This window comes from Bos grunniens, chromosome 5 (genome assembly GCF_055505025.1).
Source record: "Bos grunniens cultivar Pamir isolate PY7600 chromosome 5, Bosgru_T2T1.0, whole genome shotgun sequence".
Classification (NCBI taxonomy): domain Eukaryota; kingdom Metazoa; phylum Chordata; class Mammalia; order Artiodactyla; family Bovidae; genus Bos; species Bos grunniens.
In genome coordinates, this window is record NC_141169.1 from 72583261 (window position 1) to 72599718 (window position 16458).

General features: G+C 43.7%; 1 protein-coding gene across 3 annotated transcripts in view; it reads right to left on the reverse strand.

Annotated features, from left to right (window-relative positions):
* SYN3 (synapsin III) overlaps nucleotides 1-16458 on the reverse strand; it is a 496131-nt gene that overhangs the window by 456264 nt on the left and 23409 nt on the right. For all 3 annotated transcript variants that reach the window (XM_086401179.1, XM_086401180.1, XM_086401182.1), the window contains exon 2: nucleotides 4587-5047. In XM_086401179.1, the coding sequence (XP_086257305.1) occupies nucleotides 4587-4897 (311 nt within the window). In that variant the 5' untranslated portion in view covers nucleotides 4898-5047. The remainder of the gene's footprint in view (nucleotides 1-4586; nucleotides 5048-16458) is intronic.

Genomic DNA, 16458 nt, shown 5'->3' on the forward strand with positions numbered 1-16458 from the left:
TGTACTTCTTTGATCTCAGTTTTACCTTCAAGGTCTCTGGAGCCTGGATGGGCTTGGGGAGGAGGATGTGGGGGTGAAGGGGGCATACATACTGAAAAATAAACAGCCAAGACTTTATACACAGGTGAGTAAAACTGGGAAGCCCTCAACTGTATGCACTATATTGCTGACTCTTGCAGTAAGGTGAATTTCAGGCCCCATGATGCCCAATACAGGCTGTTCTGGTTGGAATGGTTTGGGACAATGACACATGCTAACTGAAAATATATTACACGGTGAGCTCCAGGGATACAAAAAGAGGAAGACACAGGCCTTGTTCTTGCAGAAGAGACAGCTACCTAAAGCCAAGTACAACACAGTGTGATGTGTGCTGTGGTGGCATGATGAAGTGTATTTTAAGTTATCAAAGGAGGAAGTTATTAGCACTGTTGGCAGGGTAGGTGTGTCAGGGAAGACTTCAGAGAAGAAGTGAAACTTGAGCAGGCTTTTGAGGATGAATGGAGATTGGCCCAGTGAACAACAACATAGGGAAAGGCATTCCAGGTAGCAGGGAACAGTAGGGGCTAAGGCAGAGGTGTGTTTGAAAACTACAAACCTTTGCTATTCCTGTGGAATAAGCAGCAAAGAGGACGCTGAGCTGGAGGCAGACCTAGAGGGAGGGCAGACATGCTTACACTCTGACTTGGGACTTGAGGGAAATGATGTACCACCTAATGGTTATAATAGGTGACACCTGATGGGACATGGGAGTGAACTTGCAAGATTGGATTTTGGAAAGAGGATACTTTGGTGGTAACATGAAAGGTATACAGGAGGCAAGGTCAAGACTAGAGGACTGACACCAGTCAAAGCGCTGGAAAATTGGCAAGAGAATGAGTGGAGAGGGCCGAAGAAAAATGAGCCTGAAATCCATTTGTTGTATTTCTCCTTTCCCTTGTGGTTCTCAAACCTGACTGATCACCCATCATCCCAGAGGACAGTGCCAGCTTGAGTTCAGAGGGACTCCTGACCCAGATCTTATTGGCAGGTGAGTCTGGTCCAAAGCTCCCCAACCTCCCTGATGTAGCCAGGCTGACCTCTGGGGCAACCCCAAAAGGTCGTGGGATCTCAAAATGCTCTGCCATTAGTCCCCCTTTCCAGTAAAGGCGGCTTTGGGATCCTGTGTGTCTCCGCAGAAGATGGACAGTCCTCCTCTCCCTCGCTTCCCCCTGGCCACTGGCCAGGTATCATTCATCCCTGGGAGGCCCAGGCTGGTTCTGAGAGTCTGCAAGCTGGCCTCTGTCAGGAAGCAAGAGGGGGAGGTTCCTGTAACTCTCTCACCCTCTAGGAAACCTGATTCTGCAGCAGGGTCCTGGACCAGGAAAGGGGTGACAGAGAGAAGGAACCAAGGCTGACAAGGGAGAAAAGGGAGCAACATTGTTCCTAATGGGTTCATGCTCAGTCCAGACGGGCATCATCTCCCCCTCTCATTACCATCTCAAAGGAGAAAGAAAGGGACTGTGTGAGCGGGCTTCTCCCTCTTCAACAGCTTCTTCCTCTCAGGAGACAGTCTGCACAATGAAGGAGGCGCTGGGCAGGGGGCTGACCCAGAGGCAGCCGGACTCTGCCAAAACTAGCCAGGGACAGTGGGGCTAGCCCGCCACCTGCTGGCCGCTCCTGGTATGGGAGGACGACAGGTATCCTTCCGGAACTTGGCAGGGAAGAAATCGGGGTTCTAAGGCAGCCAGCAAAGGTTCTCAAGTTCTTAAAGAATCTAAGATGAGTTCTGTATGAGAAGCTGTCATGTGTGGGTTGGAAGTCTCTGTCACAAACATCCAATGAATGCACAGCTAACTCCCAGGTGACATTATAATGAGGCTCAGTTTCTCACTGTTCCACTTTCAACCCTCTGAGAGGCAAGAAAAGTGGACTGCTGTTCTCAATCCCTAATTAACCTGTGGGCACATGAAGCATGATTGAAACAGACCGGAAGAAATTCCTCTAGCCAAAAACTGTGTCCCCCACCAGGGTGCACAGACTAAAATTCACACACTGGTCACTCCTGTGGATTAGAGAGATTGAAGACCAAAGTCAAAATTCAAATGTTACTCGGCTAAGGTAATTTATGGCATTTCAGCGTCATTAGCTGTGCGCCTACATTAAACTACACACCATATGGGCACTGGGTTGGGGGCAGACAGAGATTAATTAGTAAGACTCAACTTTATCACCTGAGAGCTAGTAGGGAAGATTGACCATTAGAAAACCATAGCACAGCGGGGTAAATCCTAATCTATTCTGCCTAATATTGGGCATAAAGAAATTAAATAAGTATGCCTATGAGGTTGCAGTCAAGATGATTAATATTGCACAAAAGGTCACAATAGTCTGCAATAATAATATGCACTTAAATAGCACTTACTGTCTACTAGACACTTCCTAAACACTTTTATAGTAATTCAGATTTCAAGCGTACTTACATATATTAACTCTACAGGTAGGTACTATTTTACCATTTAGATGCAGTAACTTTAAAAGGTCATATAGCTATTATGGGGTAGAGATTTAATGCAGATAGTTCTGAAGTCTGAATCCTTAACCACTTCACCTTGCTGCCATTTATTAGCTCAGGATCCATACAAAAAGTAAAGCTTTTGACAAATACCGCTTCCCAAGACCATATTATGGCAAACCTTGACTGAACCAGAGATGGTGCAGTCAACAGAGAACACTCAAAATCAAGGTCAAGTTGGGTTAAAGAGAAACAGAGGACTGCAAAAGCCATGTAGGCATTCTGATTACCAGGCAGATAGGCAGCAGGACTGCACAGGCAGGGGTGAGTGAAATCAACACCTCTGCAGAAATCAACCCCTTGGCTCAGAATCTAAATATGATGCTCTGCATAACTTCACAGGCAGAGATGAACAATGCTTCATGTAAGACCCTTCAAGGATCACTGAAAACAACTCAGAATAGATCAGAACAGAGGCCAGGCACCCGACCATCCTGGTTAAGATGAAGTGATTCCATAGCAGGAAAATAAAAGGCGAAAGTCTGAACCTACTGAACATGCTTTAATGTTGACTGCATTGAATATGTTATAAACTATAATTACCTCCCACTCCAAAGTACAGGCTCAACCATTCCCAGCCTGAGTTCACTTTTCAAGGAATGAAGGTGAGCACACACATCCATGTTAGAATAAGAGAGCACTGGCATGCTCAGTGAACTGAATATATTAACTGCTTCATGTAATACATGCTTACTGGATGCTGACTCTGTGCCTACTCTATGGTGGCTTTTGGAGACACACACAGGAAACCTTGCCCTCCAGCCCCCGTGGCCATCCATGGGTCCATTGCCAGAACTGCCCTAAATGGGGTGCCTCCGGGTCTCCATATTTAGGTTTACTTCCTGGACTGCAAATTCTATGTCTCCAACTGGACTGATAATATGTATCTTCTCTAGCAAAAATTCCAAAGAGAGACCTCTTTTCCACCTGCATTCAGCTTCCTGTGTGCAGGGCCTGTTCATTACTCATTTGAGTACCTAAGGCTGTTATGAGAGCTGACTCACTGGAAAAGTCGCTGATGCTGGGAAAGATTGAGGGCGGGAGAAGGGGATGACAGAGGATGAGATGGCTGGATGGCATCACCGTTGTGATGGACGTGGGTTTGGGTGGACTCCGGGAGTTGGTGATGGACAGGGGTTGTGGCGTGCTGTGGTTCATGGGGTCGCAAAGAGTCGGATATGACTGAGCAACTGAACTGAACTGAAGGCTGTTATTTGCACTCGATCAGTGCTCAGTAACTACCTGTGGAACTACTGCTACAATGACCTTGACACATGTGTCCAGTCTCTGCCCCCCAGCCAGGATGCTTCCCGTCTATCAGGATGGGGCACACCTGGGAAGAGACTGGAAGGGATATCATTTCTGCCCACCTTTGCTGTCCTGTTAAGACAGGTTCTGGAACCAGACTGCCAGTCAATGGAAGAGTAGGAATGCAAACTCAGGTACTCTGGTCCCTTGAGATTAAGGACTGTGGACTTTTGTTGATTTCTTTTACCCTCATGGCAACCTCACTCAATGAGGGAGCATGGCTGAAGCTCAAAGAGGTTAAGCGACTTACCACAGTTATTTCAGATTTTTTAACGTTTTCTATTATTAGGAAAGTAATACAGTACATATACCATATATTATATAAAACTTCCTATGGGCCCTGGGCAGTAGCCCATATCAAATGTATTAAGAAGTTTTCAGCAAATCATATGAACAAGCACAGTGAGTGGTACAATGAAGACTATTACAGTCTAACTTTCCTTCAGATCACGCTTTGCTAGCAAATGGGCTATAAAATATTTTCTAGTGAGCTTTTTGGGTTTTGGATTTGCAAGTGAGAGACTGCAGACCTTAAATATAAAGCCCTTTGGACAGAGTGTGGCACAAAGTAGCTGCTGTGGTGCCTGGCATTAATGTCCTTCCCTCCTGCCAGTCTCTGATACCACAGAGTCTCGCACAGCTCTTCCCCTCTCTCTTCCTCAAGAGTGAGATAAGCCCCGTCTCCTCTCCTACCCCTATGTGAGGGCAACTGCAGATTGCTGCTTACCAGTCTGTGTGGGCATCGTCGATCACCAGCAGGATCCTGGGCCTCTGAACAACAGGCGTGGAGGGACCCGGAGGCTCCATCAGCCCCGAGGGGGCCTGTGAGGTCTGCTTCATGGCACTGGAGAAGGAGCTAAAAAGGCTGGATCCTGGAGAGGAGAAGGAGGCTGCCAGGGGCTGAGGGTGCCTCCTCTCCATGGCGGGGGATACAGGTGAGCTGGTGGAGCTGTCTGGGCGCTGCAGGTCCGTCATGTAGCCGTTAGGCAGGTTGGCCACAAAGCTGCTGTCAGAGAGGCGCCGCCGGAGGAAATTCATGGCTGTGATGGACGAGATGGCTTGTTCCCACTCGGGCTGTCTAGGTGAGGCCCAGAATACAGGCTGCCAGGGACAGGGAGTGGTAGGGTCTTGGGCCAAAAGAGCCAAGGGAGTCCCACACAAGTCAGCTACAGCGGTCTTTTTTTTCACCTGTGGAAACAGGCCAAGAAATACATTAGTGGAAACGACCTCAGCCTCTTAAGAGCAAACCAATAAAGCCCGTTCTTGCCCTGCTCCTGGGGACAGTGCAAAGTAGGACATCTTTTTGGCAAGGAATTTGGCAACATCTAATTAGAGCACACCCTTTTAACCTACAATTTCCATTTTCTGGAATTCTACCCCAAGAAAGCAATCCGAGTTACAGAAAAAGCCTCTTGGACAAATGTATTTATCACAGCATTATTTACACTAGCAGAATACTGGAAAGTCTTCCAACGTTCAACCACAGGATAACAAATATGTAAACTACAGCACATCCAGCGGAACCTTTTGTGGCTATTAAAAAGAAGTACTTAAAAAGGGATTTTAGTCATGCAGAAAAAATTTCATGTTTTAATTTAAAAGATCGTGATATAAGATTATAGATACAGAATGACTACAACCACATAAAAGTTGAAATAACAAAACTTGGGAAAGAAAAAGACATCAGGATGTTAACAGTGACTATATCTGCATCACCAGACTACACGGGCTTTTGTTTTTTCCAGTTACCTGTATTTTCCACATTTTCTAGAATATATACAGCTGCGAACTGAATTGTGTCCTTCAAATCCGTATGTTGAAGCCCTCACCAGTAACATGCTGGTATCTGGAGATGGGTTCTTTTGGAGGTAATGGGGTTAGACGAGGCCATGAGGGTGGTGCTCTCGTGAGAGCATTAATGTCCTCATAAAAAAAGACAAGAGGGAGTTTGCTATTCCTCGGCCATGTGAGGACACACGGGGAGGCAGCCGTCTGCAAGCCAGGGAGACAGCTCTCACCAGAAACCATCCATTCTGGCACCCTGACCTCAGACTGCCAGCCTCTGGAACTGTGAGAAAACAAATTTCTGTTGTTTAAGCCAGTCTGTGAAATTTTGTCAGGACAGCCCAGCAGGTTACTAAACAAATGAAGTCCTTTTCCAAACAGAGCAAAATAAGTTTTAAAAAACCAAATTATTCATTTAAGATCAAAATTTCTCACTGAGAAAAATGGTTTCAATCATGCAATTCGACCCCACCTATATTTTATTTTTTTAAGATTATTTTATGTTTTTGCTGAGGTAAAATTTACTTAGAGATGCACAGCCTGTAAGTGTACAGCTCGTGGAGTTTTGATATATGTATATGCTGGCATAAGATTTTTTATACTCCGGTCACCTCAGGAAGTTGTCCTGTGTCCCTTTCTAGCAATCCATGTGTCCTCATGGATAAAGGCTTTGCTGATGTCTATCATCGTATGTTAATTTTACCTATTCCTGAACTTTATATAAATGTGATTGTGTTTTATTCCTTTCTGCGTGGCTTCTTTCCCTCAACATAATGGTTTCAAGACTCAGCTATGTTGTATGTAACAAGTCACTCTTTTATCGCTGAGTAGTGTTCTGCTAGATGAATAACTACAAATTGTTACTACATTCTCTTTTTGAGGGATGTCTGAAATGTTTTCAGTTTGGGGTGGGAATTCTGAATAGAATTGCTCTAAGGATGTTCTATTTAAGTAATTTTGTGGAGAGAGAAACAAAGAAAGGGGAAAGAGCAGGGTGAAGAGACAGAGAGAGAGACTGGTTGAGGGACTGACTTTTTCTTTGGGAAAATATCTAGAAGTTAATTTGTTAGGTCATGGGCAGGCATATGTTTTTGCTTTTTAAGAAACTGTCCAAAACCCTCCCATAGTGGTTGGGACAGTTGCCTTATAGTCTTAGTTGGCTTAGAGTTTTTATCACGAATGGATGTTGAATTTGTGAAGTGATTTTCTAGATTAATTAAGATGATTGTGGCTCAGATCTGAGCTCCTTATGGCAAATTCAGGTTTAAATTGAAGAAAGTAGGGAAAACCACTAGCCCATTCAGGTATGACCTAAAATCAAATCCCTTATGATTGTACAGTGGAGGTGACAAATAGATTCAAGTATCAGATCTGGTAGACAGGGTGCCTGAAGAACTATGGATGGAGGTTCATCACACTGTACAGGAGGCAGTGACCAAAACCATCCCAAAGAAAAAGAAACGCAAAACGGCAAAGTGGTTGTCTGAGGAGTCCTTACAAATAGCTGAGGAAAGAAGAGAAGCCAAAGGCAAGGGACAAAAGGAAAGATGTACCCAACTAAATGCAGAGTTTCAGCGAGCAGCAAGAAGAGATAAGAAGGCATTCTTCTATGAACACCACAAAGAAGTAGAGGAAGACAATATAATGGGAAAGCCTAGAGATGTCTTCAAGAAAATTGGAGATACCAAGGGAACATTTTATGCAAGGACAGGATGATAAAGGACCGAAGCAGTAAAGACCTAACAGAAGCAGAAGAGATTAAGAAGAGTTGGCAAGAATACACAGAAGAACTATACAAAGAAGTCTTAATGACCCAGATGACCATGACGGTGTGGTCATATCTAGAACTAGATATCCTGGAGTGCGAGGTCAAGTGGGCTTTAGGAAGCATCACTACAAACAAAGCTAGAGGAAGTGATGGAATTCCAGCTGAGTTATTTCAAACCCTAAAAAATGATGTTAAAATGCTGTAGTCAATATGCCAGCAAATTTGGAAAACTGAGCAGTGGCCACAGAACTGGAAAAGGTCAGTTTTCATTCCAATCCCAAAGAAGGGCTGTGCCAAAAAATGTTCAAACTACTGTATAATTGTGCTCATTTCTCATACTAGTAAAGTTATGCTCAAAGTCCTTCAAGCTAGGCTTCAACAGTATGTAAACTCAGAACTTCCAGATATACAAGCTGGATTTAGAAAAGGCAGAGGAACCAGAGATCAAATTCCCAACATTTGTTGGATCATAGAGAAAGCAAGGAAATTCCAGAAAAAAACATCTACTTCTGCTTCATTGACCGTGTGGATCACAACAAACTGTGGAAAATTCTTAAACCAGACCACTTTACCTGTCTCCTAAGAAACCTGTATGCAGGTTAAGAAGCAACAATTAGAACAGAACATGGAACAATGGATTGGTTCAAAATTGGGAAAGGAGTAATACAAGATTGTAAATTGTCACTCTGTTTAACTTATATGCAGAGTACATCATGCGAAATGCTGGGCTGAATGAATCACAAACTGGAATCAAGACTGCTAGGGGAACATCAACAACCTCAAATATGCAGATGATACCACTCTTATGGCAGAAAGTGAAGAGGAACTAAAGAGCATCGAAAGAAGTCGCTCAGTCGTGTCCGACTCTTTTGCCATCCCATTGACTATAGCCTACCAGGCTTCTCTGTCCATGGGATTTTCCAGGCAAGAGTACTGGAATGGGGTGCCATTTCCTTCTTCAGGGGATCTTCCTGACCCAGGGATCGAACCCAGGTCTCCTGCATTGCAGGCAGACGCTTTACCCTCTGAGCCACCAGGGAAGAACATCTGGATGAAGGTAAAAGAGGAGAGTGAAAAAGCTGGCTTAAAACTCAACATTCAAAAAACAAAGATCACAGCATCTGACCCCATCACTTCACAGCAAATAGAAGGAGAAAAAGTGGAAACAGTGACAGATTTTATTTTCTTGGCTCCAAAATCACTGCTGATGGTGACTGCGGCCATAAAATTAAAAGACACTTGCTCCTTGGAAGCAAAGTTATGAAAAACCTAGACAGAATATTAAAAAGCAGAGACTTCACTTTGCCAACAAAGGTCTGGATAGTCAAAGCTGTGGTTTTTCCAGTAGTCATGTATGGATGTGAGAGTTGGACCATAAAGAAGGCTGAGTGGCGAAGAACTGATACTTTCAAACTGTGGTGCTGAAGAAGACTCTTGAGAGTCCCCTGGACAGCAAGGAGATCAAACCAGTCAACTCTAAAGAAAAGTCAATCCTGAATATTCACAGAAAGGACTGATGCTGAAGCTCCAATACTTTGGCCACCTGATGGGAAGAGCTGACTCATTAGAAAAAACCTTGATGCTGGCAAAGACTGAAGGCAAAAGGAGAAAAAAGCGGCAGAGAATGACATAAACAGTTAGATAGCATCACTGACTCAATGGACATGAATTTGAGCAAACTCTGGGACATAGTGAAGAGAAGGGGAGCCTGGCATGCTGCAGTCCATGGAGTCACAAAAAGTCAAACACGACTTAGCAACTGAACAACAAGGTTTTTAAAAATCATGTATTTGCTTAATGTGGTGAGTTACATTAATTGATTTTCAAATGCTAAACCAATCTTTCATTCCTAGGATAAATCCCACTTAGTCATAGTGAATTACCCTCTTTATATAATGCTGGATTCAAGCCAAGAATATTTTGTTGAAGATTTTTTACGTCCGTATTCATGAGAAATCTGGTCTGTGATTTTCTTTTTTGTCAATGTCTTTGCCAGGTTTTGGTGCCAGCATAATGCTGACCTTACACAATATATTCTGAAGTGTCCCTACCTTTTTAATTTTCTGAAAGTTTGTGTAATATTGGGGTTCTTTTCCCCCTTAATTTATTGACAGAATTCAACAGTGAAGCCATCTGGGGCTGATTTTTTTGTTGTTGTTGGAAAGGTTTTAACAATTACCTCAAATGCTTTTATAAATCTATTCATATTCTCTGTTTCTTATTATTTCAATATTGGCAATATATGATTTCAAACAATTGGTCCATTTCATTTTAATTGTATAATTTATTGGCATAAAGTTGTTCATAGCATTTAACATTTCATTTTCTGCAAGATCTGTAGTAATTTTCCCTGATATTCCTGATACTAGTCATTTGCTTTTTCTCTTTTTGATTAATCTGTGTTAAGAATTTATATATTTCATTAATCTTTTAAAGAAACAACTTGCAGCTTTTTATATTTTCTCTATTATTTGTTTTCTATTTCACCTATATCTGCTTTTCATTACTTCCTCTCTTCTTACTTTGGGTTTACGATTTTTAATTTCCTCTTTTTTCTACATTCTTAAGATGTAAATATACCATTAATTTTAAACATTTCTTCTTTTTAATACAAGCAGTTAAAGCAATGTTATTTCCCTCCATGCACCACTTTAGCTGAATCCAGAAATCTGACATGTTATATTTACATTATCATTCAATTAAAATTATTTCTTTCTAATTGTTTTTGATCTATGTGTTATTTAAACATATCTTTAACTTTCAAACTCCAGTGCTTTTTCAGATATTGTAATGTTATTGCTTTTAATATGATTCATTCATGATTAATGAACATAGTCTATAGGGGTTTAATCCTTCAACATCTTTGACATCCACTCAGATTAATATTATGGCTCACCATGGTCTATCTTGATGAATGCTTCATTTTCACTTGAAAAGAACATGTATTCTGTAGCCGCTGGGTACAACATTCTATAAACATCAATTAAGACTGTTGTTAAGTCAAGTTCCCCTGGAAACTGACTCTGCCAGGATGATTTGGAAGCAGAAAGTTTACTGGAGTGTGTTTCCATGATTAACAACTGCAAGCATGACAAGCACAAATGGGCAGAAGGAGGGGTTGAACTGGAATACAGTTTTCACAGAGGCCTCAGCTGATCTTATTGGGAGCATGGATTGGAAGACATCTCCTTAGATTTCCTCATTTTCTAGACACTCTGATAGCCTGTATTCTGCATGTGTGCTTGCTAAGCTGCTTCAGGCCCATCCAAATCTTTGAGACCCTGTGGACTATAGCCCGCCAGGTTCCTCCGTCCATGGGATTTCCCAGGCAAGAATACTGGAGGGGTTACCAGGCCCTCGTCCAGGGGATCTTTCTGACCCAGGGATAGACCCATGTCTCCTACATCTCCTCACTGGCAAGCAGGTTCTTTACCACTAGCTCCACCTGGGAAGCCCCAGACTCTGCCTGCTTCCTGTCAAATCAATAAAACTGCAGCTTCCTGCTCTGGTTCTAGCTTCTCCCTGCCATATAGACTGGGGAGTGCTTTACAGAGAAGAGCCACATCAATGTGAATCTCACTTAGTGGGGGAAGGTGCCTTTTTTCAAGGGTTAAATCTCCTCCAGATCCCACCTACTTTTTATTTCTCTCCAAAAATCTCAGATTCTTTCAAATACTTTATCCAAAATTTATAACTATCATCTGTGACAGGGTTAGTCCAACACAAGCTACTGAGCAATTATTGGATCTGAACATCTTCCATCTTTCAAATACTGGATAGAAAAGTTTACAAACAGAGATGAAGGGACCTTAGAGATTATTTAACAATCTCTTCTTTAGGAACTCTGGTCAACCTTACACTGGCAGGAATTCACCACCTTTAGAAGCATTATGTTTTTTGACCAACTCCAGTGTTCATTAAAGACTCATTCTGTAATTTCTGTCACTGCAGGCCCTGGGGGAGCTTATAATCTGGTAAAGGGAGGCAGATAATGAACAAAAACTCATGGCCTGGGGCAATACACAGAGTGCTGTTATAGAGATTAACAGAGAAGGCCTCTCTGAGAGGTGACCTTTAAGCCGAGATGTAAGGATAAAGGGTAAGGGAAGTACATATGCAAAGGCCCTGAGGTAGGAAAGTATTAGGCACATCTGATGAACAGAAGGAAGGCCAGCTTAATCAGAAAATAAGGAGAAGATTTTTATAAGAAAATGTTTAGAGAACTAGAAAGGAGCCAGATTATGAAGGGCCATCTTGAAAATAATTCTGATTTTATTCCAAGGGTGAAAAGTAAACCACTGGATGATTATAAGCAAGAGACACACATAATCTCATCTACCTGGCCACTGTGTGGAGAACAGACTGAAGAGCACATATATGGATGCAGCAGCCAAGTTAGGAGCTTGTTAAAATCACTTAGGTCCTTAGGTATAAAAGAAGAGAGTTGGATTACATGATTTGCAAGGTGTCTTCCTGTTTTGTGAGTCACTGATTTCCTGTGCCACTAGACACTGGATATCTCTTCAGTGACAAACTTAATTTGATGGTGGGACCAGGTGGGAGTGAGGGAGATTCTGGAAGGAAAGAAATTGGAACAAAAGGTCAGAAGACCCTGGGATAAAATCTTTCTGGGATAGAATTCAGGAGAGGCCAAGTGAGGGCTCAGCCCCACGCTATGCCTCCACTGGCCACTAGAGGGCAAGAGTGACCACATGTGCTTAGTTGTTCAGCCCTGTCCGACTCTGTGACCCCATGGACTGCAGCTTCTGTCCATGGGGATTCTTCAGGCAAGAATACTAGAGTGGGTTGCCACGCCCTCCTCCAGGGGATCTTCCCAACCCAGGGATCGAACCCAGGTCTCCCACATTGCAGACGGGTTCTGTACTGTCTGAGCCACCAGGGAAGCACACCAGACAGAAAAATAAAACATGTCATAAAGCAACATATTCAAAACTGGGACAGGAGTACATCAAGGCTTTATATTGTCACCCTGCTTATTTAACTTATCTGCAGAGTACACCATGTGAAAACAGTGGGCTGGATGAAACTCAGGCTGGAATCAAGACTGACAGGAGAAACATCAATAACCTCAGATATGCAGATGACACCATCCTTATGGCAGAAAGTGAAGAGGAACTAAAAAGCCTCTTGATGAAGGTGAAAGAGGAGAGTGAAAAATCTGGCTTAAAACTCAACATTTAAAAAATGAAGATCATAGCATCTGGTCCCATCACTTCGTGGCAAATAGATGGTGGGAAAAATGGAAACAGTGACAGACTTTTATTTTCTTGGGCTCCAAATTCACTGTGAACAGTGACTGCAGCCATGAAATTAAAAGAGGCTTGCTCCTTGGAAGAAAAGCTATGACAAACCTAGACAGCATACTAAAAAGCAAAGACATCACTTTGCTGACAAAGGTCTGTAGAGTCAAAGCTATGGCTTTTCCAGTAGTCATGTACGGATGTGAGAGTCTGACCATAAAGAAAGTTGAGTGCCAAAGAACTGATGCTTTCAAACTGTGGTGCTGGAAAAGACTCTTGAGAGTCCCTTGGATTGCAAGGAGATCAAACCAGTCAATTTTAAAGGAAATTAACTCTGAATATTCACTGGAAGGACTGATGCTAAAGCCGAAACTCCAATACTGTGGCACCTGATGCAAAGAACTGACTCATTAGAAAAGATCCTGATGCTGGGAAAGATTGAAGGCGGGAGGAGAAGGGGAGGACAGAGGACAAGATGGTTGGATGCCATTACCAATTCAATGGACGTGAGTTTGAACAAGCTTCTGGAGTTGGTGATGGACAGGGAAGCCTAGTGTGCTGCAGCTTATGGAGTCACAAAGAGTCAGACACGACTGAGTGACTGAACAACAACAACAATATCAAGCAACTTTGCAGGCTTACTTCTTGGAGACTGTAGCTGGTGGGAAGACTTTTCTGTGAAGGTTTTAAAAGCTTGGAGACTTCTCACTTGTTAATGGAGCCACACAACAGAAATACGGTATAAATCATATGGCTGCAGGTTTTGCATCAAAGCATAAACAACTCCATAGAGGGAGAACTGCCCCATTGCAGCACCAGCTACTGATTATGAAGATAAGCAACTGATCATGAACTGTTCAGGAGAGTGGACATCTCTGCACCGGTGTCTCACTGACTCAGACACCCAGACTCATTTCTGTGCTCATCCTCAGATGATTTTTGGTACCTGGCCTCCCCTTCCTCCCAGAAGTACCACTAACCATCGACTCACTTTGGCCAGAACTTGAATCTCACCTTTTGCTCCTCCTTATGCCTCAGCAGTTTCAGCCACTCAGTCACCGGGTCCTGTCAATTCTGTCCCCCCAAACATCTTTAATATTGTCTCCTCCCCTCCATCAATACTATCACTGTTTCACAGACTAAGGTAAAAAATGGACCAATGACCTTAACAGAGACCTCACCAAAGATACACAGATGGCAAATCAGCTCACAAAAGGATGCCCCAAATCAACAGTTGGCAGGGAAATGAAAATTAAAATAACAATGAGATACCATTACACACCTATGAGAATAGCCCAAATCTGGAACACCGGCAACACCTGAGGCTGACGAGGATGTGGAGCGTCAAGAACCCTCACTTGTGGCCAGTGAGAAGGCGTGGTAACACTGACTCTGGAAGCAAGTCTGGTGATTTCTTATAGAACTTAATAAACTCCTACCATACTATCCAGCAATCATGCTCCTTGGTATTTAGCCAAAGGAGCTAAAAAATGTATGTCCACACACAAAAATAATCTGCACAAGGATGTTTACAGCACGATGCTTATTCATAATTGCACAAACTTCAGAAGAAATCAAATGTTCTTCAGAAGTGATAAATAGACTGTGGTACATCCAGGCAAGTGAATATTTAGTACTAGGAAGAAACTCACTGGCAAAGTCCATTAACAATTTCTGAGAAATCAAAACAGAATCTGCCTAATAAAGTCAAGTCTAACCTTTTTTTCTCCTTTGCATTTAGTCTAGTTTCACTTGCTCACAGGAAACTGCCTGCACAAGCCCCCTAACCGGCACTTCAGCCCAGGGTTCCCAGTACAAAGTGGCTGCACCCTACACTTCAGAGCTTGGCGGGCTGTGTGCAGAGATAATGCACACGGCACCTCATTTCAAGATGGCGGCAGAGGGCCGCATGCAGAAGCACTGCTCTCGGCACCTCACTTCAAGATGGCGGCACTCGGCACCTCACTTCAGGATGGCGGCAGAGGGCCGTGTGCAGCAGCACTGCTCTCGGCACCTCACTTCTAAATGGTGACACTGGGCCAGGTGCAGAAGCACTGAGCTCCACATTTTGATCTGAACAGTGGGGAGTAGTACAGCGGCAGCCGCCAGGCAAGAACTCCGCCTCCCTCCATGTGGACAAAAACTCTACAAAGCTGCCCTGCCCGTGGCGTGTTTGAGAGGCGTGTATTCTAGTGCACAAGCTTGCACCTCTCCACCCTCTGATTTAAGGATTAACCTTTCCTTTGCCTCTAAACCAAACTCGAGCTCATTCTGGCTGCTCGAACAATACTGAGCAGAAGGACCCTCGTTGAGGACCAGCTCCAGAAAATTAGAACAAAATGAGCTATAAAAGCCATGAAAAGACATAGAGGAACCTTAAATGCATGTGACTAAGCAAAAGAAGGGGCTTCCCAGGTGGCGCGGTGGTAAAAAATCCACTTGCCAATGCTGGAGACAGAAGAGATGCAGGTTGGATCCCTGGGTCGGGAAGATCCCCTGCAGCAGGAAATGGCAACCCACTCCAGTATTCTTCTCTGGAAAATTCCATGGGCAGAGGAGCCTGGCGGGCTACAGTCCATGGGGTTTCAAAAAATCAGACACCACTGAGCACCACGCACTAAGCAAAAGAAGTCTATCTGCAAAGGCCATGTACTGTGTGTGATTCCAATTATATGACATTCTATAAAAGACAAAATTATGGAGTTAGCAAAATGGTCAATGGCTTCAGGGATTATGGCAGGGGGTGGGAAGGTGGGGGGGGGGGGGGGATGAGATCTGACACTGGTGGGAGGATGAAGAGACAGAGCACAGAAGATCTGTGAAAATACTTACAGTATAATACTCACAGCAGTGAAAATCCTCTCTATGATGCCATAATGATGGATACATGTCCTTAGGCATTTGTCCAAGCCCATAGAATGCCCAAGAGTGAACTCTAAACTATGGACCTTGGGTGGTTAAGATGTGTCAATTTTGATTCCTCAGTTGTAACAGATGTACCACTCTGGTGGAGATGTTGATAGTGGGGGAGGCTGTGCATGTGATGGGGCAGGGAGTATAAGGAAATCTTGCTACCTTGCTGGCAAGTTGTTGTGAACCTCACACTTAAAAAAACAATGCCTTACTGAAAACAAAAAAAGGATTCTTCAAGTGTAAGACCCCCAACTAGGGATGACCCTAGCCTTAGCACTCTGGTGCTGGACACAGCTGGACAGAGACAATGAGCCTTAAGCTTAAACTTGAGGACTCTGGAACTCCATTGCCTGTCTCTTTTCCCACTGCCAGGAGGTCTGGCAGCGTGGTCCACTTTTGTTTGGGATGCAGTGTGTCAGGGTCTGCAGTATCAGACGAGATACTGTAAACACGAGAACAGGCTTTGAATGGACCAGACTTTGAGACCTGGTCTGCCTCTTGTGCCCAGTCACTTCAGTTGTGTCCGACTCTTTGTGACCCTATGGATTATAGCCTGCCAGGCTCCTCTGTCCATGGGATTCTCCAGGCAAGAGTACTGGAGTGGGTTGCCATGCCCTCCTCCAAGGGCTCTTCCTGACCCAGGGATCAAACTTGCATCTCCTGCACCTCGTGCATTGCAGGAGGATTTTTTATCCATTCAGCCCCCTGGGAAGCCCAGACTGTCTCTGGCAGCTTAGTAATATTTTGGCCACAGGTTCTTGGTCTGCAAAATGGAGGTGCTAATCTCTGCCCTCCCTATTCCACATGTCTTTAAGCAGACTGAAATAAAATGCGCTAAACTGGTTTTCAACATGTTCATGTTTTTAAGTTAA